At 39.9% G+C, this 24,530-nt stretch overlaps 1 protein-coding gene across 7 annotated transcripts; it reads left to right on the top strand.

Annotated features, from left to right (window-relative positions):
• The first annotated feature begins 205 nt into the window (after positions 1-205).
• On the top strand, positions 206-24,303 carry LOC104602813 (heat-inducible transcription repressor). 7 transcript variants are annotated; one of them, XM_010266645.3, is made up of 11 exons: positions 221-571; positions 1,428-1,733; positions 4,240-4,317; positions 4,404-4,981; positions 6,511-7,146; positions 7,264-7,418; positions 11,944-12,158; positions 12,255-12,388; positions 12,483-12,838; positions 12,919-13,022; positions 23,824-24,303. In XM_010266645.3, the coding sequence occupies exons 2-11, from the start codon at positions 1,445-1,447 to the stop codon at positions 23,892-23,894; spliced, it is 2,616 nt and encodes an 871-aa protein (XP_010264947.1). In that variant the 5' UTR covers positions 221-571; positions 1,428-1,444; the 3' UTR covers positions 23,895-24,303. The 7 variants fall into 7 exon arrangements, with proteins under 7 accessions (XP_088751051.1, XP_088751049.1, XP_010264947.1 ...); XM_019198670.2 differs by lacking the exon at positions 23,824-24,303 and adding an exon at positions 21,019-21,730; XM_088894922.1 differs by lacking the exon at positions 23,824-24,303 and adding an exon at positions 21,023-21,438.
• Positions 24,304-24,530: the final 227 nt, after the last annotated feature.

Here is a 24,530-nt window from a genome sequence, read left to right as displayed (position 1 = left end):
TTCTCATCTCATCCCCATCCTATAAACCATCCTATAAACCAAATGGAGCCTTACAAACTTTGTATGGGTTTTTCCCTACTTTTTCCTTTAAACCAAACATAACCCAACAAGTGATTAGATTTATTAAAGTATGAACTTTATTTAGTTAGCGAAAAACAAAGTATGTTTTTATTTACTAATTAATAAAACAAAAATATAAAGTAATTCAGCGGAGACACAGCGGGACTCGTTTCCACTTTCAACTGTTAGTAGTTGGTTTTGATATAAAGCAGAAGAACACTACACAAAACGGGGAGTATAGCAGATAAGGAGGGACGGAGGAAAGTGGACTGAACTCCCTTCTCTCGCTGGGTCAATTGTCTTCTGATCTTCTATCCGTATCCATATCCAGGTTTTTTCAACGTTGAAATTCGGTTGAAACCCTAACCTACCAGATCGAGAGAGGTGCGCTTGTTGATGTCAGATCTCCCCTTCCGTGGTCGCGATCGATTTGATTTAGGCAAGATTCTGTTGCTCTAGCTGGAATCGTCGCAAAGTCGGGTTGTTCGGACGAGTTAGGGTTTCCCATTTGGTAGGGTACTTGTGTTTTGAATTGTTTCATTCAAGTCTGTGACGGATTTATAAATGTGCGGTTTATTCATTGTCATGACATTTTAGGATTTGCTTGTCGAGAGGAATTTCGATACACTGAAAGTTTTCATAACGTGAATGGGCTTGTGTTGGATGATAGAACTATATAATCGAGTCTGGGTTGTTTCACTGTGTCTGATCCTTTTTTTTTTTTGGGGGGGGGGGGGAGGAGAATTCTGTTCTGAGCGACTGTGAATAGTGAGGTTGTAAGCTGGGACTGAAACCATTACCTCGTGGTGGTAGCTAAGTATATTAAATAAGTGAGCCCTACGTCTCTTATGGAGTCAGGGTAAAATTCATCGGTTTTTGCTTCATTAATATCAACTTGACATTATTGCTAGGCTTCACCACAACCACATAGATGGATGGATATAAAGAAGAATGTAGAAAATTGGAGTTAATAATCGGGTGATGATCCTAAAGAGTTCTGTCCGTTAGCGACTGAAAATAGAAGCTTTCAGTGAACAATAATACAATACAAGTGATATGCATATGGCCACTACGAGTCAAACAACCGGGGAGTAGTTCAGCCACCAAAGTTGGCTGCTATCATTGTTTGTTAAAGCAATTTTCTCCAGTATAAAATCCGTTAAGATTAGGAAGAAAAGGCTTTAACACTTTCTCCAGTGTAATTTGTTGATGCTCCTACTTTTTTTTTTTTTTCATACACGCACGTACATACATATACATATGCACTGTTTACATGTTTAAACCACTTGAAGGCAACTTTCTGAGCACATCAAGAAGAGTTGCAATTTTCCTTGTCAAAATAATAAAATTTCACTGTTACCTTGCAGATAACTTGAGAGGAACAATGAACTTTTTAATGCGAACTGCACAACCTGTGGTTTCGGACCAGCCAGCTGTTAATGAACCCCCCTTGCATCCAAATTCTGCCTTGAAATCGGCAATGACCTTAGAGGGCCTTATTGCTGAAGATCCATTTCCGCAATCATCCATAAGTGTAGATGGTGGTAAAGAGAGTGATGGGGTTGGAGCTGGAAGCAGCACTGTTGTGGGACAAAGTGCAAACCTTCAATTTCCTATCGTTGAGAACTACTCTGTTGTTACTGAAGATGAAGGATGGATTACCATTCCATATAGTATTTACTACATCACTTCATGCTGACCCAAATGCTTATTTTTTATGCCATCTTTTTATTGTTTTGTGTTTTCTGGTTCTCATAATGTCATTAAGTACCTTTTTGTTATCTTTCCTTACAATCTTGAGATTGGATGGAAACAATCTCGTTCATTTAACCGGGCTTTTCCTATTTTTGGCATTTTTTTTCTGGTAGATCTGAGTATTAATTTGTTAATCCGGTGAAAATATGTAAAAAACATCTGTAAGGTGATGCATTTATATTACTTTTATTTAAAACTAGTGCAGAAAGGAAAGAGTAATAGGATAACAAATTTAAAATTCATATGAGACCAAAATTCAATTTTTTTTTTTTAAATTTCGTTTTTATTCTCCCTTAATTTATTTTTCAGCCATATAATTTGAATTGACTACTAAATTATGTTTTAGAGTGAGACCACACATCTCAAGTTTTAGAGATTTGGCCGTTTCCAGTGTTCTTTTTTTCCTCAAGTCAACAAATTTCATCTCAATTCATTAGGATATTTTGCATAATGCATCTGGCGATATTTCCCATAATGCATCAGCTTTCATCTTTCAGATTTTTACTACAATCAAAATGTCTTTATATCAGCATGGGGTCTCCCCCCTCCCTTGCATGTTGTTGTTGTCGTGGTTTGCATGGAAATATTATTAACAGTATCTCTTATCCAGTGTTTTAGATGGAGTGTTTGGATTTCAATTCATAATTAAATGGTAGTGTCAACCAGTTAATTTTGTTGGAGAAGATCTTTTAAATGCCCAATATTTTGTTCTTGTATCTATTATTTTCTCATGATTTTGTTCACTTATCTGAATTCTTTATAGGTGATGGTTACTCTAAAAGTCTAAATTCCCCAACAGTTTGTTTGATAGTGTAAAAAGAAAAGGAATTTCATTAGAAGGGAAAGTGCACATAACATCAAGAGTGTTGAGATAACATTCCCAACCTAAGTACATGTATAAATTTATCAAAGAGAAGAAAAATGAAAAACTAATGAGGAAAATCCACTACACATCATCATTGAAAATATGAGAACAGACTGAAAATTTGACCCAATGTTGATTTATCTGCAGCTTCAAGTTCCAGATGAGCTAGCACATAATCACATTAACATTTCTAATATCAACAACCTCTTGCAAACCCAAATTTCCCCCTCAACATGTAAACTTAGTGTGCTAAATAATTTATAAAAATCAGTATTAAATTATTCACAAAATAAACATTCTGATGCTTTTTCTTGTGCTATTTCTAATTCTTGATGTGCACTTGCTTAGGATCTTCCTCATCACATCTGTTATAGTGAAAAAACAAAGGAATTCATACAGAAAATTGGGGAGTGGATTAGCTGAAGACAACATCATACACACCAGGCTGGGCTGCCTATCACGAGTGAATACGCCAGTGCTCACTGTGGGGCCCATCTGTACTGAACACTGGTGTGTTCAACTGTGATAGGGCTCAGCCTGGTGTGTATGATGTTGTCTCCAGCTCATCCGGATTCAGAAAATTGTAAGAGTTTATGGTAACACTCCCAACCCAAATACAAAGATACATCAAAAAGAAGAAAAAAGAACAAAGAGAAAGACAATCCACTATAAATGTTTTGAAAATTGTAATCATATCATAAATCGTAGAGAAAGTTGAATTGAATCGAATTGTGAATCGTATCGTAAATCATAAGGTTATTTCTATTTTTTATAAACTTGTCAAAAAATTAAATATAGATATATTAAAAGGCTAAATATATATAGGAAAGTGACTTTACCCTATTTTTAATCTATATATATCATATACGTACCTAAAATAATAGAATTTACCACTTATACAATAGAAGCCTGAGATGATATAATCAAGTTTGACTTGAAAGTCAAACAAATGCACATACAATGGCACTTTAACCTACATATGATGGAAAATAAACTCAATTTCTAGCCTTAAATAACATAAATAAATCATTTTCTAGTAAGGGCTTAAAAGAAAATCTCCTTTGACAAAACTAAATATAAACAAAAAATAACAAAGTAGAGAACTAATTCTGACTTGAATTTATTTGAATCGTATAAATCGTAAGATTTATAAATACGTAGGATTCAAACAAAAATCGTAAGATTTTTGCAGAAAAGGATTTGAACATAAGATTCGAATAGAAACCCTTAGGAATTCACGATTCAAATCGTGAATTGTATCATAAATCGTAAGATTTTGACAACATTTGATCACCACTGACAATATCAAGAGTAGACGAAAACTTTGACCCTATAGCAGATCTCTCTACATTTTTCAATTTCTGGGTTAGCTGACATCTATTTCACAATGAGGTTTCCATTATCAGCATTTGACCTTTTGCACCTCTGCTTCTTTCCTAAACACATAAACATAGTCTGATAAATAATTCATAAACATCAGTACCTTGATTGTTCATAAATATACAAACAGTTATTTCTCCTTCTTTATGGCATTTCTAATTCTTGATATGCACTTGCAGAGGAACTTCCTGATAACTGGAGTGATTCATCAGATATACTCACACTTCGCTCCTTGGACCGCTCCTTTGTTTTTCCTGGTAGTGTATCTTTCTTGAAGTTGGTTGCAACCAATCTGTTAAATTAGAAGTTAGAACTTTGGCCTGACTTCTATTTTCATGACCAGGTGAGCAGATTCATATATTGGCATGCTTATCAACATCTAACCAGGATACAGAGCTTATAACTCCATTCAGGATTGCTGCAGTAATGAGTAAAAAAGGAATTGGACAAAAGACTAAACCAAAATATGACAGTATGGGAACTGAATCCAGTTCCATCACTGAACAAGGAGAAGCAACTCCTGATAGTCGAAATATAGAACAAAATGGTGACACCCTGCTAACTACAGAGAAAGTTGATCTACATGGGGATATTTCTGCAAGTGAATCTCTTCTCAGAATGGAAGATCAGAAAAGACGAACGGAAGCACTTCTGGAAAGATTTAAAAACTCGCATTTTTTTGTTAGAATCACAGAATCAGATGAGCCATTTTGGTCAAAAAGAAGTTCATCAGGATCATCTTCTGAATCATCTGAGATGGTTGGGGAAAAGTTAACTGCAATTGATTCAGGGGCCAGACAATCAAGAAAGGATACTCAACTAAATGCAGTTATAGATAGAGGAAACTTTGATGCAAGTGTATCTGGTGGTGTAGCTAGAAATACTGTTAAGTGCTGCTCCCTTTCTAATGGGGACATAGTGGTATGTTTCAAAACACTTTTATGGTTGTACTTGAAGTTGGTGTCTTCTTTAGTATGTACCGGCAATGAATAGTAGTTATTTGTTCTCTTGGCTCTTGAGAAGATTAGGTCTGGGGCAAACCTAGAGAATAATGGAAAGCCTTTATAGGACATAGGTTCAATTGATGAGAAAATGTTTGAAGTTAAAGGCTTATGCTTTAACAGAGTTTATGGCCTTACAATCTTAGATGGAGTGAAACACACCTACTAGTAAATGTATTGGGTAATATGGATGGATGATTAAATTATAGATTAGGGGGACTCGAAAAAAAAATATAGATTAGGGGAAGATTTAGTATGTGTTTGGTTCCGTTTACGTTTTTTCATTCAACGTTTGTACTTTATTTGCTTGCAAAACCGAGAAAGGTAATAATTACAATCGTTTATGACAATTAGGTGCCACTAGGCACCACATCAGCGTAACAGTGAAAAAACACCTAACCGTTTGTGGAAGCTTTAAAAAACAACTTCCCCAAACGGTAGGCGTGCACAGAAACCGAAGTCCACTTTTACCATTCTCGATGCATACGGAAGAGCATGAGAGGGGAACTGCTGAAGTGGTGCCTATGCGGCAGCGTTTATTGAATAAACGCCCACTGAACCAAACACCCTCTTAGAATAAGCACCTAATCAACACAAGGAAGATGGTGATTGTCTAATTGACATGTACACAGGAAGATAGACTTGGTTAGGGTGAATGGGTGATTAGTAGGGAAGTTCAAGTTGGTAAGAGATTGGGATTGTTCTTCTTGGGTGTGGAAGAGTTTGCTAGAAAAGTGTTTTTGTAGCTAGAAAAAAGGGATGGAACTATGGATGAAGAAAGTTAATAAGCACTTGATGGCATTTCAGGGGATCAGGTACATTTGGAGATGGGGGTATTGATTGGTTGAGGTTGGAAGTTGGTGGTCTTGGTCTTGTGGGGGTTGGTTGATAGCCCAGGGTTTTGTGTTGTGTCATCAGAGCTGAGCTCTTAACTTTGGCTGGTTGGAGAAACAATTGATGGTGTACTTGTGTTGGGCGGAGGGTTATATGGTTGTCACGTTATTATTGGGGGTGATGTCTCATTGCCATGTTATTTGTAATTCCTTTTAGTCTAGTTTAATTTTATCTTCACTCTAAAGCGATTGAGTTATAAATTGGGGATGGAGGATTCACATCTCTGTGATAACTGATAATCCCTTGTTTTGATTGTTTTTCCTTTATTTTTTTATTCTTTTTCTTATATGTTATCTGCATATTTTTCTTGGATAAAACCATGGCAGATCCTAGATTAGACCAGTCTTAATCATGTGGAATTCATTCTTAAATTATTTTAGAAAATGGACTTTGTGCTAGTTGTAAAACAGTTGGCAATTAACACTTTGCATTCTGTTGTTATTGCTATATAATTGTGTCTTCTTCAGATTTATATTCCTAACTTGCTGTGCTGAAAAACCACTTCTCAGTATAATTGTTTATTCTCATCCTATCTCCTTGTTTGGAAGGACACAGGTGCTTTTAGGAGTGAATGTTGGAGTTGATTTTTTGAAAGATCCCATACTTGAGGTTCTTCAATTTGAGAAATATCGGGACAAAAAATTATCTTACAAGGACGGGGACAATTTCTTTTCAAATCAGGATGATCCATGTGGGGAACTTCTCAAATGGTTGCTTCCCCTGGATAGAACACTTCCCCCTCCAGCTCGTCCATTATCTCCTCCCTCATTGAGTTCCAGTTCAAGTATTAGCAGCACATCTTACAAGTCCTCATTTTCTGCTTCTTCTGGCTCCCAACTATTTTCATTTGGTCACTTTCGAAGTTATTCAATGTCTTCACTTCCTCCAAATACTTCACCACCCCATCCTCAAGTTACCACCTCCAATTCTAAACCCACTATTGACCTAGAAGACTGGAATCACTTTCCACCTCAGTGGTTTGTGAAGAGTCAAGAACCTGGAAGTGAGGGCCTTTTGTCATTTAGAGGTGTATCACTTGAACCAGAAAGATTTTCTGTTCATTGTGGATTGGAAGGCATCTATATACCAGGAAAGAGGTGGAGAAGAAAACTAGAAATTATTCAACCAGTAGAAATCCATTCTTTTACTGCTGACTGCAACACAGAGGACCTCCTCTGTGTTCAGATAAAGGTACCACTTATGGGTTATCACAGATTCAAGATAATCTTAATTGAAAGTGTTTTTCTGGTAGTGTTTTGTAGTTTCATTCTTTTTATGGCAACAACATTAAACATCTTGTTTGTGCAGAATGTTTCTCCAGCACATACACCAGATATTGTGATATTTTTGGATGCTATATCAATTATTTTTGAGGAATCTCCAAAAAGTGGAATGCCTCTGTCCTTACCAGTTGCATGTATTGAGGCTGGAAATGATCACAGTTTGCCAAATCTTGCCCTCAGGTCAGTGCCTGTTGCATGTGTTTTTTATATAGATTTCACATTTCAGTTGTTGCACTGATAATTGTCAATATCTGTCATGTGTTTTCCAAGCATTTTTTATCTTTCTTTAATTGTGGTTCATTGGGAATGGTGGACTAGCCGTTGCTTAGTGTGATGGCAAAATCTTGGGCTGACAAGTGTTAGAATGGAGGTTTGCATCTGAGGGAAGTCACTTTGTTCAAAAAATGCCAAAAGGTAGGTCTCCCAAGACCCTGGACGGCTGGGATCAACATTGGTTAATGGCCCTTAATCATGGTGCGCTAAAATAACTTCTCAACCATGTCAAGGAGATTTCAGACCATGAAATTTTTGTTTGCCCTTGTAATTTTTCTTTGGCTTTGTACAATTTTTAATTCAGCATGGATGTACACCAAGGCTCTGTTCAACGGGGCTTTGTATTAACCTTTAACAAAAAGGAGAATTTGACTTCCAAATAGTGTTGCATGGATTATCCTAAATGGATGTCATGTCCACATTGGACATGCATCGTAGTCTGGCACTCCATGGGTTCTTGAGGACACTTCTATGTAACATTTCCTTTTTATGTCCTAGCTTATTTGATATGAATGCATTTTTTTTTGTATGAAACGTTACTTGGGTAACCAAGGCAACATTTTGGACCTGTTTTTGCAGGTATATAATGTTAGGATTCAAGAAAATGTGAACTACTTGAATAGTATATACTTTTTCATATATGTGTCTGCAAGTCCATGTTTTCTTGTCTCGCTGAGTCAGACAGATTGACACATGCCAGATTCAGGCTCCCATGTCCATTTCCATGCAATACTGCTTCCAAATATTCTCATTCCTACTTAATTCTTTAACCTCAAGGGGAGTGTTTAACTTTTTTGTTTTGACTTCCAACATTCTTAACCCTACAAATCCTTCAAATTTTATTTTCCCTTCTCTCATCTATTGCATGTTCAGTTGTGCATCAAACATGCCACAAAGATAGTTGCATGAAAAGTGCCAAAAAAGAAAAGGTGCGCATCAGTTTCTATTGATAATCAAGGTATATAATAAAAAAATGAAGTGTGGGGAACTTCCTTGAAGTTCTTTTGTTTGCATGACCAGCCATGATTTTAGTGTATCTGTGGGCTGTGGCTTTCCTAAAAGTTATCTTTATTGACCTGTGGTTTTCAAATAAGCAGAAGGAATTGTGCACCAAATAGCTTTGCCTCTCTTGCTTAATCCCTAGAGCTGCTTGCAATTGAAAAAAGCTACTATGGTTCCCGGAAAGCACCATTGTAGCCTAAAGATGCGAAGGGAACTCAATAACAGTTGAGAGGTGAAATGGTAAAGTAGAAAAATGTGATTTGTTGACTCTGGAGTGTTAGAACATAGGATGCTATTGACGTTATTTACACCTCTTTCTCTTCTTTGTGGCGGTTAATGGTTAGGCATTTTTCTAAGCACTGATTAATCCATGAAAGTCCCTCTTGGTGGCACATAAGCTCATTAGATCCTGGATGACAATAGTTGTGGTCTAGTTTTCGATCCTCGTCACTCCCATTATAGTTAAATTTCAGCACAAGGTATGGGTAGGGGTGGCAATTTCTCACCCAACCCGCTGAACCCACCCAACCCACCCATTTACTTGGTGGGTTGGAAATGGGTTGATCATCCATTGGGCCAATTTAAATGGGTCGGGCCGGTTGGGTTGTCGATAACCATTGGGTTAACCACTAAAGATACAAGTATGAATTCCTTAGCTATTTTTTTAATTTTCTTCATTTGAGTAAAATTATTTACAATTAATGCATTAGTTTTCTATGAATTATTGAATTAGTTTTGCCTCGAATCAACACACTTCTCCCAAATCGACATAAATCTAAATCAACCTGACTCGAGTTTGGATCAGTTCAGGCCGATTCGATCCATTTGGGTTGGTCAGTCTAGTTTGAACCGGGCCAATCTTGTCCAACCCGAATGTAGAGCAGTCATTGACGGATGGGCCGACCTAGATCCGGACTAGCACGACCAAATCGACCCAAATAGGCTTGGGCTTCTTGTTCTAACCCGGTTTGGATAAGTTGGTTTGGTTTGAGCTCATGCAAAACGACTTGACCCGAATTTGGATAGGCCTGGTTTGCTTGCCTTGACCTGGTCCCAAACCGTGCACAACCCGATATGGACTGGCTCAAGCCAATCCGCCATTTCATTGATAAAGTACGTAAGATAAGAAGGGAACATGAAATTTTTTTATTTTCCTAATTTCACGAAAGAAGGGATTCACTCTTTTATTCTGTTGATAGAGGGTTCATGATTAGTAATCATGAAAATAGGTAAAAAAAATGGATCAGGAGGAAAAAAGTAATTCTCCAAAACTTCTGATTCTTCCTACAATTGGAATTGGTCTAGTCCAACTGGATCAATCCAATTTCAAACAGTTCAACCACTCTTGATGTGATTAGCTCGAAGACAAACCCAGTTAGATAGTTCAAGTTGGTTTGACCGATTTGAACCTAAGTGGTTAGGTCAAACCTGAAACCCAAACATAGTTAAATGGCTTCAAGTGATTAATTGCCTTTTATTCTCCTTGTAAAAATAATATGCATGTAATGTGATTTTAACCTTCACCACTTGAACTACTATTACCACCAAGCTATGACCAACTTATTTGTCAAAAGGGAATTAGTTTTAGTTTTAAGTACATAATATAAGATTAATGGGTTAGGCGGGTTGGATTGGGTCAAGGTGGGTTTGGGTTGAACCAACCCATTTAATTTTATATAACTGGGTCATTAATGGGTTGGCGGGTTAGATGGGTTGGGTTCAACCCGCCCAATTGCCACCGCTAGGTATGGGTGGATCTGCACTTGTCTATGCTTCAAGCTTGATGGGCTTTCATGTGGAGGGGTGTGCTAGAGAATAAAAACCTATTCGAGGACCTCACCTAATAGATTAAGTTTTCTAGCTGAAATTCTCTGGCAATACTCCTCAACCCACCACCTCTAGCTGGTGCACAGCTGTAACACATGCATTTTCTCTACCATGATATGAAGATGAACATGGAAAGTATTAATGTGTGAAACACAACCACCAGTCATAAACCTAGAAGGGGTGAGAGATGGGTTTTGGTGATTGCCAGGTAATATAAATGTGGCAAGAAGAGGCCGGTTGGAGGAACAGGGGATAGTCTCGTTGATGATCTGGCTACATTTGTGGAGAGTGGTGATGGCTGCTTCTCACAGGTTGTTAATGAACCTGTGGTGATTTGCTTTTCTTCTGAGTCTAGAAGGGTGGATGTGGCTTCTCAAGAATCTGGATATGAAATTGGAATCCCAGCTTTGTTGGGTACTGAGGAGGTTGTCCCCAAGGGGTCTGAGATGTTGGGGAGGAATTGGAAGAAGATGGGAAAGGTCATTCCAATTCCGGTGCTAAATCTGAGACTGAAAATGTGACCGGAGAAAAGGAGACTACAGATGGTGGCGGAAATGTTGGTGGTAAGGAGGAGTCATATCGACGACCATTTTTGCTTTAAGGAGGTGAAGGTTGGAAGGCTGGGTGTTGACTTGGGTCAAAGAAGCAAAACCAAGGAGAGGGAGAAGGAGACACCTATTGAGGTGACTGTTAAACATGCAGTTCAAGAAATCATAATGTCATGCATGTGACAAAAACTTTTTCTAGACTGAAGCTTGGTCTGGTCAGAACAGGCCCTACAAAGAATTATAAATGGGTCTATAGGAGAAAAGGTGCGAAAGGTATTGGGTCAGTTGGAATTGATCATAGGGGTCAATGATGCAGGCTCAATCATTGGGTTCCCACTTGGGGGGAGAAACAACAAGAAGACAAGGTGAGTGTTGACGATCCTGATGTTGATGAGAATTTGTCGTCAAACTGGCGATGATAAGGATGATGCTTCTGGTTGCGTGCCTCTCCAGAAATAGTAGAAAGATAGGACACAATTGGTAAAAGTCTGGGTTTATTATTATTATTTTTTTGGGTGGTGAGGAGCTTTCTAGAAGGACCTTAGAAGAGTTTGAGAGGAGGAAAAGGGATGAGAAGTTGAAAAGAAAAGCTTGTTTAGGAGGCAAAGAATGGGACGAGGATGATTCAGGGCAGGAAAATGCATTCGTGGATGACTTTGTCTGTTTCACAAGCCTAGGATTTGTTGGATCAATGTCTAGCTGGTGGTTGCCTTGGTTCAAGGGGTTTCTTTTTATTTTCTGGGTTCTTTTGTTGTCTCTGGCTGAGTTCGGTATTTTGAGTCTTTAGGTCTTTTGTCTGTGTGTTTTTGGGTTTTGTTATGGGATGTTGTTGTCTCTGTTAGGGTCCTCTGGCTGTGTGTTGCTTTCAGGTGATACCTTATCACCTTTATATTGTATTTCTTTTTCTTTTTAATGAAATTTCTCTTTATTCTTCAAAAAAAAAAACATAGTTCTAGCCTTCTAATACCATATTTCTGAAAAGATTATGGTCTTTGGTCTTCTTGTTCTAGTTGAACTCTGATTTTCTTTTTTTTTTTATTATTTTTATATGGCAGGAGAGGTGAAGAGCACTCTTTTATTCTCAAACCAGCAACTTCAATGTGGAAGAACCTTAAAGGTCACAGGGGAAGAAATTCTCAGCCATCACATTTACAGGCTGGAAGTGCAGCAACAAGTAATCACCTACCCTTTAAGCTTGGTGAAGGAAGGAAAGTTTCTTCAAGTGCTGATCGCTATGCAGTTTTGGTGTCATGTAGATGCAACTACACTGGTATCTTGTAATCTTTTTTGACTAAATCCTTAAAAGTGTGGATAGTAGTATCTCTATTGATATGTTTTTTCTTGGTTTTGTTTATTTTTATTTCAGAATCAAGGCTGTTTTTCAAGAAACCCACAAGTTGGCGACCACGTGCCCCAAGGGATCTCATGATCTCCGTTGCATCTGAAATGTCGGAACAAACTTCTAGGCCTGATGGAAGAGTTTCTCAGCTTCCGGTTCAGGTTTCATCCCTGACTTGTTCAGCATTTTTTACTTCTGCTTTTGTCAAACATTGAACTTGCAATCTAACTGCTGGAATATTTCTAATACTTACAGGTTTTAACTCTTCAGACTTCAAATTTAACATCAGAAGATCTAACCTTAACAGTTCTTGCTCCAGCTTCATTTACCTCACCCCCTACAGTTGTCTCCCTGAATTCTGCACCATCAACACCAATGAGTCCGTTTGTTGGTTTTTCTGAGTTTGCAGGAAGAGTGGGTGGTGAGAGGCGTGGTAATGGTGTGCAGAGGTTGAGCTCAACTCCTCTTGTACCTGATAATCGAAAGGAGAGTGCTAATGATGGAGGAAGATTTGCTTCCTCTAATGATCAGGCTGTTTCTGTCTCTGATGTCATTCCAAGTTCTGGTTTAGGCTGTACACATTTATGGTTTCAGAGTACAGTTCCTTTGGGGTAATATAATCTACTACTTGTTGCGGTGCCACTGTTATTTTGGTTAAAAAGCATTGAAAATTCACATTTTGTTGTTTCAGATGCGTTCCTTCTCGGTCCACTGCTACTGTTAAGCTTGAGTTGCTCCCCTTGACAGATGGAATTATTACACTTGATACTCTGCAGATTGATGTTAAAGAGAAAGGTATGCGTATGCTATGTTATACACTTATGGTGTAATAAGGCTTGTTAGTTTTCATATGAAAACTCCATGTATGAGCTGTTTAGACCTTTGTAATTAGGAAGCTACAGTGTTATATTTTTGCTATTACCAATGAACATGATCTGCTTGAAAAAGTTTGGGTACATGATAGTCTCTTATTTTGAGAGTGAGTTGTCTTTAGGTCTTGTTATAATTCGGCCTGCCTTTGAGTTCTGTTTGTCTGTTAACAGTCAAGAAGAAAGAGGAAGAAAGAAGGAAGGAGAGAGAGAGGAGGAGAAAAGAAGAGAAGAAAAGTCTGGTTCGAATTAGGGAAAAATCACTCTCCCATTTGGCCAGACATGTTTTTATATTATTAATATAATGGAAAAGACACAAGTGCCCTTTATTAAGTAAGGGACACTAGTTCTAACATAATATTACAGATCAGCAACCTCAACATAAGTATAAAGACAAAAATACCCCTACGCTAACACTCCCCCTCAAGCTGGTGAATATATATCATATAATCCCAGCTTGTTACATATGTAGTCCACTCTTCCCCGACTCAACCCTTTTGTAAATAAGTCTGCCCATTGGTTTTCTGTATTAACGTATGCAGTGTCTATCACTCCATTCAGTACCTTCTCTCTCACAAAGTGATAGTCAACCTCAATGTGCTTGGTTCTTTCATGAAACACCGGATTAGAAGAAATATGAACTGCAGCCTGATTGTCACAATAGAGCTTCATTAGAGTACAAATGCCGTACCCCATCTCCTGTAGAAGGTTCCTTAGCCACACTAATTCACAAGCAGTATGTGCCATAGCTCTATATTCTACCTCTGCACTGCTTCTTGCCACGACTGTTTGCTTCTTTTCCATGTCACCAGATTACCCCTCAGAAAAGTGCAATAACCTATGGTACTCCTATCAGATATAGAACCGGCCCAGTCAGCATCAGTATACCCTTTTATTTCAAGTTTTCCACCACTTTTGTATATCAAGCCACGACCAGGGGCTCCTTTTAAATACCTCACAATTCTTAGAACTGCATTCCAATGAGGAACCAGAGGTTTCTGCATGAACTGACTTACCACACTAACTGCAAATGAAATGTTTGGCCGAGTAATGGTTAGGTAGTTCAGTTTACCTACAAGCTGCCGGTATCTGCCAGGGTCTTCAAACACTTCACCTATATCACTGCTCAGCCTAGTATTTGTTTCCATAGGTGTCTCAGTTGGTTTAGCACCTAACAAACCTGTTTCTTCTAACAAATCAAGCACATATTTCCTCTGACACAAATTAATACCATGCTTAGATCTTGCTACCTCTATGCCCAAGAAATATTTCAATTTACCAAGGTCCTTTGTCTGAAAATGTTCATCTACATACACCACCAATAGTATTTTTCCTGCCGGAGAGTCATGATTGAAGACGGAATGATCAACTTGGCACTGTTTCATACCAAACTTCTTTACCACCTCATTGAACCTACCAAACCATGCTCGAGGAGACTATTTAAGCCCATATATAGCTTTCTTTAGTCTGCATACCTTACCATCCTCCCCCTGAGCAACAAACCCAGGTGGTTGCTCCATGTAGACCTCCTCGAGCAAACCACCATGCAAAAAGGCATTTTTGATATCAAGCTGATATAGGGGCCAACCATACATAGCTGCAAGAGAGATCACAACACAAACCGATCCTATCTTTGCAATCGTGCTTTCAGGCGCTCAACACTACCATCAGGCAAATACTTAACGGTATAAACCCACTTACAACTGACAGTCTGCTTCCCAGGAGGAAGAGCGGTGAGGTCCTAATGAAGAGATGAGAGATCCATCCCATGGACGCCCAAAGATTGCGGAATAAGGGGCGAGTTTCAAAAATTTTTCTCTCCCTTCAACTGGGAATCACATTCCCTATTTAGAAAATCATATTTTCAAGGGTCATTCTTGAACCTTAAACTGAATCAGATCTGAACCAAAAGGAGTAGGCGAGAATTATACCTGATACGGAGAAGTAGAATCTCCCAACGAAGGTGTTCACGCCCAAGGAAGGACCCAAAGACTGCTCCCACTGAAGATGGCGCAGTGCAGGTGGAGCAGAATCAGCAGTGTTCTTCTCCAAGAACTCTGTCCTTCGCAAGGATCAGCAAGATGGTACGTGAGCACAGCTTCCTTTCAATCATTTCTCAAAGAACTGATGTCAAGATCCAATCTTGACTTCTCCCACAACTGGAGATCGAACTGGCAAAACAGGGCAGCAAGAATAGGGAGGCGGCAAGAGGGTATTCGCAGGGAGCATAATTCTCTTCTTGATTTTTGGTACTAGAGAAAATTTGTTGTCTGTGTGTATAAAGCTGCCGCCCCCTTCTTTCATAATCTTAAAGGGATCAGCTCCTAATCAGATTAGGAGTTGCTAATCCAAATCATATTTGGGTTAGAAGTCCCTTTAAGTGATAAGGGATAATCCTTATCTTATCTGTAGATCAGATCAGCCATCTCCTAATTTGATTAGGAGGTTTCCAGATCTAAATCTCATTTAGATCTTGGACTCTCTAAGTGGATAGGGTCTAAGCCCAATCCTATTAGCTGATCCACTTCAGAATTCACCCCTTTATTAACTAAATAAACAACCCAGTTCGAAATGGGCTTTAGGCCCATTAAGCTTATGTGCTCACTTAACCTTCCTAACTGCTGCCCAGTTGGGCTTCCTTGTATGGCGTGGGACCCAAGCATTGATCTACACATCAGCCACATAGGTTCGGCCCAGCCTTTGTTACAAGGCCTGGCCGAATACACTGTTAAAGACAGTGCACCCCCTGAAACCCATCAAATGGGCTCTATGGGCCCAACACTTACCCCTAAGTGGTCCCTGGGCCAAGCCACCTTGTAACACCCAGGGACTGTGGGCAGATGCAAGATTAGCCCATCAGGTATTATCCTCAATGGTCTTACACTTAACCTCTCAGCCTATAATGATCATACACTGCCCAACAAGAGAGGACCTCTCCCTCGGCTGCAAGGGTGTCGCACTCTCCACTTCTATGGATCCCGGGAATTAAAACCTTTTGCAAACATTTTAGAAACCATAATATATATACTTTTACATCTCATATAAAATATACTTTGCAAAACAAATCTCAACGGTTGAAATCGACTGCCGACAGTCTTGGTTTCCATCAGTGAGAGTGCATCCCCGATCATTACCTTTGTTCGACAAAGGGACTGATCCTGTCACTATGATCACCCACTCAGATGAATTCTCGGACTGTCCCAACATACCCAGATTTTGACCCCCGCTAAGGATCTCACTGATTGGTACATCAAAGACAGCCCAATCCGGCACCTAGTGCAGTATCATAATCGAGTCTAGGGGTCGGGTGTAACTTTCCAGTTTTGCCCATCAATCTCCAAGGTCTAGGGCAATACTGGAAAACTGGTCCAGTTCAAAGATTCAAGTAATCCTACACTGTATGTGCCTAGGGTCTCACCCTAGCAGCTGAGACAAGCCACCCCAACCGACTTGGTGGCACCACAGTGTCAGCCTTGTCAGGATAGGTCTCCCCAGACCGACCCACTGGCTGTGAACATTCTAAACTAACACGAGCCTCATTAAGTGTCCAGTTTAAGGGTATTACATAGAAACATACCAAGGGAACATGAATCAAATATGTATCTTTATTCATTTACAATAAACTCATAAAGTACATCATTTTGATTGAAGCTAAGGGCATACAAAATTGTCTAACACCTAAGTATGATTATGACGTAGAGCTGAGAGCTCTTCTTCCATTGCACGACACCACCTTGGAGAGGCAAGGGCTTCCTGGACATCCTTAGGGACAACAACTGAGGATAACAAAGAGATAAACTGGCGATGGGAGGCGGAAAGGTGAGTAAGGGAAACATGATTAGAAATAGGATGAAGGGTGCAAGTGCGTTTACCTTTTCGCAAGGCAATGGGAAGATCAAGATCAGATACTGGGTTTGGGCCTAGAGTCGGATCTGTCGACGGTGATGGAGCCGAAGGAGTAATAGTCGGTACATGTGGGCGATGTGTATACACTTGACGGATAGGTGGGCGTTCAACAGGTGGTGGAACTGGAGGCAAGGACTTAGTCACGGCTGGAACAAGGGGAAGAGGATCGACAACTGGAAGTGGAAGAGGAGGAGGCGATGAGGAGGAAGAAGCACCACCGGACCCCAAGAAGAACGGAGTTGACTCAAAGAAGGTGACATCAGCACACACAAAGGAACGGCGAGAACTAGGATGGTAGCACTTATACCCTTTTTGGGTCCGGGAATAGCCAAGGAAGATACACTTAAGGGATCATGCATCTAACTTGTCGTTCCCGGGGCCCAGATTATGGACGAAGCAGATACACCCAAATACCTAAGGAGAAAGCGGAAACGGAGACAAGGTGGGAAACAAGACATTAAATGGGGAATGACCATCAAGGATAGACGTGGGCATCCGATTAATCAAGAAGCAAGAGGTAAGCACCACATCACTCCAAAAAGGGTTTGGGAACATTCATGTGATGCATGAGGGATCGTGCTGTTTTTAAGAGATGCCGATTTTTTCTCTCAACCACCCCATTTTGTTGTGGGGTGTAGGTACATGAGGTCTGATGTATAATGCCATGTTGGTCCAAGTATTCTTGAAATGATGAAGATAAATATTCACGGCCATTATCAGAATGAAAAATTTTAATGTGAACACCAAATTGATTGCGAATCTCAGCATAAAATTTCTGGAAGATGGTAAACAATTCACTTCTTTCTTCCATTAAATAGAGCCACGCCATCCTTGAAAAGTCATCAACAAAATATCTATATCCATTGTATGACATCACTTTATAAGGACCCCAAACATTTGAGTGAATCAAAGAAAAAGGACTCGACACACGGTTATCAACCCTAGAACTAAAGGAAACACGATGGTGTTTCCCAAACTAACATGACTTACAATCTAAAACAGAAAGTTGACTCAACGAAGGAACCAAAGATTTCAAAACTTTCAGCGAAGGATGACCAAATCGACAGTGCCACTGGAGAGGAGAGATAGATGACTGGAGAGCTGTTGATGTTCTTCCATCACCATCAAGATAATACAGTCCACCGGCTTCATGCCCTCCACCAATCTTCATCCCCGTCTTGACATCCTGAAAAACACACATAGAAGGGTAAAAGGTAATGGAACAATTAAGTGACTTGGTCAGCTTACTAACAGACATAAGATTAAACGGAAATTTAGGGACATATAAAACTGAGGACAGGGATACAAGGTCCAGGTCAACATTACCAACACCACAAATGGAGGATGTGGAACCATTAGCAAGGGTAACAGATTGTGATGTTGAGCAATGAGAGAGGGAAGAAAACACACCTAGAGTTCCAGTCATGTGATCGGAGGCTCCAGAGTCAATAATGCAGGGATTGGGTGTGGATGCCAAACAAGCTATACTTGAGTGTGCGAAAGTAGCTGTGTTCTGCTGAGATGTGGATTGGACAAACCTCTCATACTCATCACAGGGAAGACTCACCATCTCCTTCTCGAGACCATCTGTGAATGTAGGAGTCTGATCAGCTGAAAGATTCTCCTGTCTAAAACTGGAACTGGTATCACTAGTCATGGCAGGATTGGCCCAGGTTGAGGGTGGACCATGCAAGTCATAACAATAATTAATGGTATGTCCATCCATACCACAATGAGTACACCTCCTCGGACCCGAGCCACGTCCTCTACCACGGGCTCTCCCTGAATCTCTGCCTCCAGTACGACCACCACCACGGTTATATGTAGGTCCACCATTGCCACTCCGGCGATATACCAGACCACTTTTACCACCACGGCCAGACTGAGCTCCTCGAGTTCCACCTCTAACACCACGGCCTCTCGACACTGCAAAGGCTGATCTATCTGAGACATTAGAGTTCTCAGTAGATCCAATAGAAGTCCTCCAAAGTCGAGCAAACACCTCTTCTAAAGAAGGAAGAGTTGATCCCCCTAGTATCTGAGCCCATACTGGTTCATACTTAGATTTCAGCCCCACCAAAAATCGAGTCACATCAAATTGTTCTCTTTGTTGTTGCTGAATTTTGTCATCAGAAGTGAGGGGGTGATAAACATTCAACTCATTACGGATGTTTCTCATACTGGCATAGTACTTCTCAAGACTCTGATTGCCTTGTTGCAGATTGAAGTATTTCTAATACAACTGATATACCCTGGTTGTATTGTCTTGACCAGAATACATTTTCTTAGCATGGTCCTACACATCTTTGGCAGTGTCAAGAAACATGAAATTTACACTAATTCTCCCCATTCAGTTTAATGGAGGTCATTTGAACATTCAGGTAGTCAGTAGGTATCATCACATTAGATTTGCTATCACTGTATCTCCCATTGCTGAATTCTGTTATAACTGAATTCTGCACACTTGCTGAACTCTGTTATCGCTGAATTCTGTTATAACTGAATTCTGCACACTTGCTGAACTCTGTTATCACTGAATTCTGCACACTGCACACGACTTGATCACACTGGTTTCAGCACTTGTTATTGCTGAAAGTTGCACTCGTGACACCACAAACCCTACCCTACAGCTACCTGAAATCTCACCACTATATGAGCACCACTTCTCCTTCGAATCACACAAAAAACAGCATAAACCCTAGCACACTACAGTCTGAAATCCCATCATACGATCTGAAACATACTTCCTATTTGATTCATAACAGAAAATATGCATAGAAATCTCTTACCTTATCACCTGAAAGGCAACCACACGAGAAGAAAATCAGTTCACACAAGACACCCACTGCACCACACGAATCGGCCCTACATCGATTAGGGGAGGGCTTAGAAACCACAGCAACCGACCACACAAGACACAGCTAGAGGCATAGAAACCTCCAAGGGAAGAGGACAATCACTCCTTTTCAGCCCTTTCCCTGATCTCCAATCGATGGCAGGGAAATCAAGGGAAAACCCTAGATTGAGTGCGTAGAGAACAGAAATCTAGGTAGATCTGAGTTGCTTAGTTGTGCTCTGATACCATGTTATAATTCGGCCTGCCTTTGAGTTTTGTTTGTTTGTTAACAATCAAGAAGAAAGAGGAAGAAAGAAGGAAGAAGGAGAGAGAGAAAGGAGAAAAGAAGAGAAGAAAAGTTTGGTTCGAATTAGGGAAAAATCACTCTCCCATTCGGCCAGACATGTTTTTATATTATTAATATAATGGAATAGACACAAGTGCCTTTTATTAAGTAAGGGACACTAGTTCTAACATAATATTACAGATCAGCAACCTCAACATAAGTATAAAGACAGAAATACCCCTACGCTAACAGGTCTCAAGAAGTAATTTATGCATGCATGCAAACACAGTGGAACACCTTGTTTTTTTGTTTTCCTGATAAGCAATGTGACATCAAGTTTTATTTATATCAATAACAACTTTATAAGAGTAGTGAAAGAAAAACAACATGATGTTGTCCAAAACCCTTTTTCTTTAACTTTCTTCCCATTTACAAGTAATCACCCAGCCCTAGTTCACCTACACCAAATCTTCCATTGTGATTCCCAACCTTGCAAGAGAATTCAGGTTGGTTGCCAGTGCTCTAGCTTGTCTAGCCAGGCATCTCAATACTCCGAAGCACCTCCTTCCCTGATTTTAGCTGATTAATGACAACTTGACAGTCCCCCTCAACTTGAAAATCTGTCGATCCAGCTGATGAGGAACCTGTAATCTGTCAAAGCAAAGTTTCGGCAATAAAAAGAAAGCGAGAAAGTACTCACCTTGGGCTGATAAAAAAGCAAATCCCCACTTCACTGTTTGGTTGAGATTAGATTAGAAAAAATCTCACTGGTAGGGTATTTTATTATGTAACTGCATGTACAATTATTTTTTCAGTAAAAAATAAGATCGGAGTGTTCCTAATAAAAGAAAAGAAAGACATAATTACCCTGCTGACCAAACACTTGTGATGAAGGAAGATTTGGCCCGACCTCGTAACCACTCAACACGTGGCAGAGGCAACAGCTCGGCACGACAATATGCCCCAGGCGCGAGCTCCAAAAGGAGGAACCAGCGGTTCGAGCTCCCCAAAAGGAGCCCGAACTCTCCCTTTAACCCCGAGCCTTACGAGGAGTGCAAAGGGCAACAACCCGAACTGGCCCGCCCCAGGACAGTTCGGGCCACACCTCTCTTAGAACTCAAGACTTCACCTCGCACACCACTCCAGCACTTCATCTCCAGGTCGCTGAACTGAACAACCGTATCGTACCTGACACCAAAGGAGTCCATATCTTGAGGCGGCACACCTGACTGACTTGGGATCTGACGCTTGACAGCCGCACTTCAACGGCCACCTGCCACCGCCACCTCCAGTTACAGAGACGGCTCCGACAAAGAGAGCAGTGGCGGTTCTGCCCCAGCAGAGGTGATGACACCCGAATTGGCAGAAGTGCAGAGGTAATGATACCCGACCTGACAGGAGCTTGGGAGTGAGTGCGCGAAGTGGCTATAAAAGGCCCCCTTCCCCCCAAGAAGAGAGGTATGTGATAACTTTGTGCCATCTGGTTTTTTATCTTGCCTCGAGGAAATACTAACTTGAGCTTCGGAGCACTCTCACTGGGTCCTTCCCCGGAGATTACTCGCTTTCTCCTCCGTTTCAGGCACCTTTTGCTCCAGCCAGAGGCAAGATCGTTGACAGCTAGGACCGGCCGGATTGCGCACCATCAACTTGCAATCTCATCTAAACAATGTCAACATAGATCAAACACCATGATTCCTCAACACTCCTCAAGTTGGTGAGTATATATCATGTAATCACAACTTGTTACAAATGAAGTCAACCTGAGGTCCATTCAAAGTTCTGCTGGCTCTGCAACCAACAAAGCTTCAAATCTCCGACAATGGAGTCTCTGCAACTCACCTTTTCTTCACGAAAGAGAATCTGAACTCTCTGGGTTTCGGTCTCACGGCTTTGCTGTCTCTGAAAGCGATCTCTAATGTCCTCTTCCAAGTGAGCTGTAACATTTTCAGTAAAAAAAAAAAAAAGATAGCCAAGTAGAAGATCAAGAATCTGCCCCCCCTCCTCTTCTTCCTCTCTGTCTCTCTCCTTTTTAAGAGTTTGGTGGTCTAACTAAAAGGGGGAAGGTAGCATGGAATATTACTCCTGCAGCAGTTTTTTGGTGTGTATGGCAGGAGAGAAACTCGAGGATGTTTAAAAACAAAAGCAACTTGGTAGACAGTTTTTCAGAAAATTTTGGGAAAATTGTTTTCCTGGCTGGCTATAAACAAACTGTGTAGGGAAAGAAACTTCAATTCCTTTTTGTATATGATAATCTTTTTGTAAAGTAGGGGGTGGGGGTTTAGGAATGTATGGGCATTGGCTGTGTATACCCCATTTGTATAGCAGCTTGTTATACTTGTTTTGGTTTTTTCAATGAAATTATACTTTACTTTTTCTCAAAAAAAAATGTTGTCCTCTCATGTAATACCGGATTAGAGATTAGAAATAATGTGTATCAGCTTGATTATCACGGTGGAGACTCATAGGAAGTCCTTGTAAGCTGCCAACTAAAAGCAAAGTTTTCCTTTGACTTTCCCCAGCACCTCTTGCTTGGAACAAATATTCTTAAAGATCCAGGCATTTCTCTCAACCCAGACACCAAAAGACAGTCATAGGGTCTAGGCCACAGCTACTTTCCCTTTTTTACTTGAGCACCCAAGCTGCTGACCACCCAAAAGGTTCAAACACTGTGTTCAACACGTAGCTTTAAGGGGCAATGCAAAAACAAATAGTTTGCTGTTTTTTGTTTTTTGATCAACAACAGAAAATTTTATTAAAAAGAGAAATGCAGCTTACAAAGGAAACAAAGGGGAGAGATAAAAACTCTTAACCCTCCCCAAGAAAGCCAAAAAAACAGTTACAGCACTGCCCAAAACAAATGTTCCCTTCCCACCCCTTGTTTAGCCAGAGTATCTGCAAAGGAATTTGCAGATCTCTTCACCCATAACAAATGGTTTACTGTTTCCACCTCAGCAAAACTGAAAGCACACTCCACAATTCAAATTCAGCCTCCTGCTCTGAATTGTCACAAGTCAAACCATTTTTGTTAAGCTGCTGTCCACTTAAGGAGCTAACTTTTGAAGGAGCTCCAGATTAAATTCTGTTGGAACTTTGAATATTAGCTTTTCTTTTTCACTTTTCTAGACATCTGTTTTTAGAACACATTTTCTTTAACACTTTCATTGAAATGTTAAGATGTCCATATTGCCCCCTTGTTCTTTCTAGAGATATTTCCGAGTGACTGTTACCTCCTAATAAAATGTCAAAAATAACCTTCTTGAAATTTTATAATGTATATGACCATAATACCCACTATCCTTATCTATTTAATGCAGTTTTAATCCACAAGGTATAATTCTTATGCAGAAGTTGCAAGTTCTGTGTTAAGCAAGACAAATGCCCCCTACAAGTTGTTTCCTTTATAATGTTTTCTTTCTTTCTTTCTTTCTTTCTTCTTCAGAGTGCATACTGTTCATCTTGAACTAAAACAATCCTACCCAGGGTTATGGCCCTAGGGCATTTTTCTAATTGTACATTGCGATCTTATGTTGTTTCATGCGGATGCCTTGGTGTGAAGTGCAAATGATATATGCCTCGATGTTTGTCAGAGGGAACTGTCTGAATAATTTTCTTCCAGTTTTTAACCCCAAATTCTGTTTGGTAAATGATAAACAAATAAGATGTTCTAAATTCTAATTGGAAAGCATATTTACAATGCAGGTCTTACCTATATCCCGGAGCACTCTCTAAAGATCAATGCAACTTCCAGTATTGCAACAGGGATCATGTGATATTTCAATCGCATTCACCTTTTTCTGAATATATTCTTGCCAACATGTTCATTTTACAGTTAGCAGATTTGTTCAGGCAGTTTAACAGCTATATACTGTGGATGGTTATCGTCAAGGAAATGCCGATGGTTTAAATCTTGAGGAGTGCATGGGAGCTGAAATGTTAAAATTCTTTCCAGAAATAGGACCCGATCTATTGGAGGCAGTTGAGTGGTCCCATGTTCATTTAATCCATAGATTTGATATTGTAAACCATCACCTGAGAATGACATTTATTCCCAATTCCCTTTGTGCAGGGAAAAAGATAATCAGAATGTATACCACCATGTAAAAGGATAGAGTTCTGTGAATGTAGCACTCATTTTTATCCCAAATAAAATCAGATACTCCATAATGTTTTCGATTTTAAGGATGTAGGATACCTTGCATATATACATTCTAGAATTACTAAGTTACTTGCGTTGGACCATGACACTGATGATTGACAATGGAGATTTTCCTTCTTGTCAAGTAAATCCACTATAAAGAATTGAAGCTTTATCTTAAACATATTTGACAGGTCACAATCACAAAAATCGTGATGAAGTTTTTGGTAAATATTCCATTACCCCTATTGTTATGGAGTTTTCTTAAGGT

Source organism: Nelumbo nucifera, chromosome 1, assembly GCF_055504915.1.
Source record: "Nelumbo nucifera cultivar China Antique chromosome 1, China Antique-T2T, whole genome shotgun sequence".
Classification (NCBI taxonomy): domain Eukaryota; kingdom Viridiplantae; phylum Streptophyta; class Magnoliopsida; order Proteales; family Nelumbonaceae; genus Nelumbo; species Nelumbo nucifera.
This window is presented reverse-complemented; position numbering and strand designations above follow the sequence as displayed.

Bases quoted from the DNA above. Each gene is read 5' to 3' on its own strand.
- LOC104602813 (XM_088894922.1), top strand. From the start codon at position 1,445: ATGAACTTTTTAATGCGAACTGCACAACCTGTGGTTTCGGACCAGCCA. The intron at 1,734-4,239 runs GTATTTACTACA...ATGCACTTGCAG, and splicing joins ATGGATTACCATTCCATATA to AGGAACTTCCTGATAACTGG. The intron at 7,147-7,263 runs GTACCACTTATG...TTGTTTGTGCAG, and splicing joins TCCTCTGTGTTCAGATAAAG to AATGTTTCTCCAGCACATAC.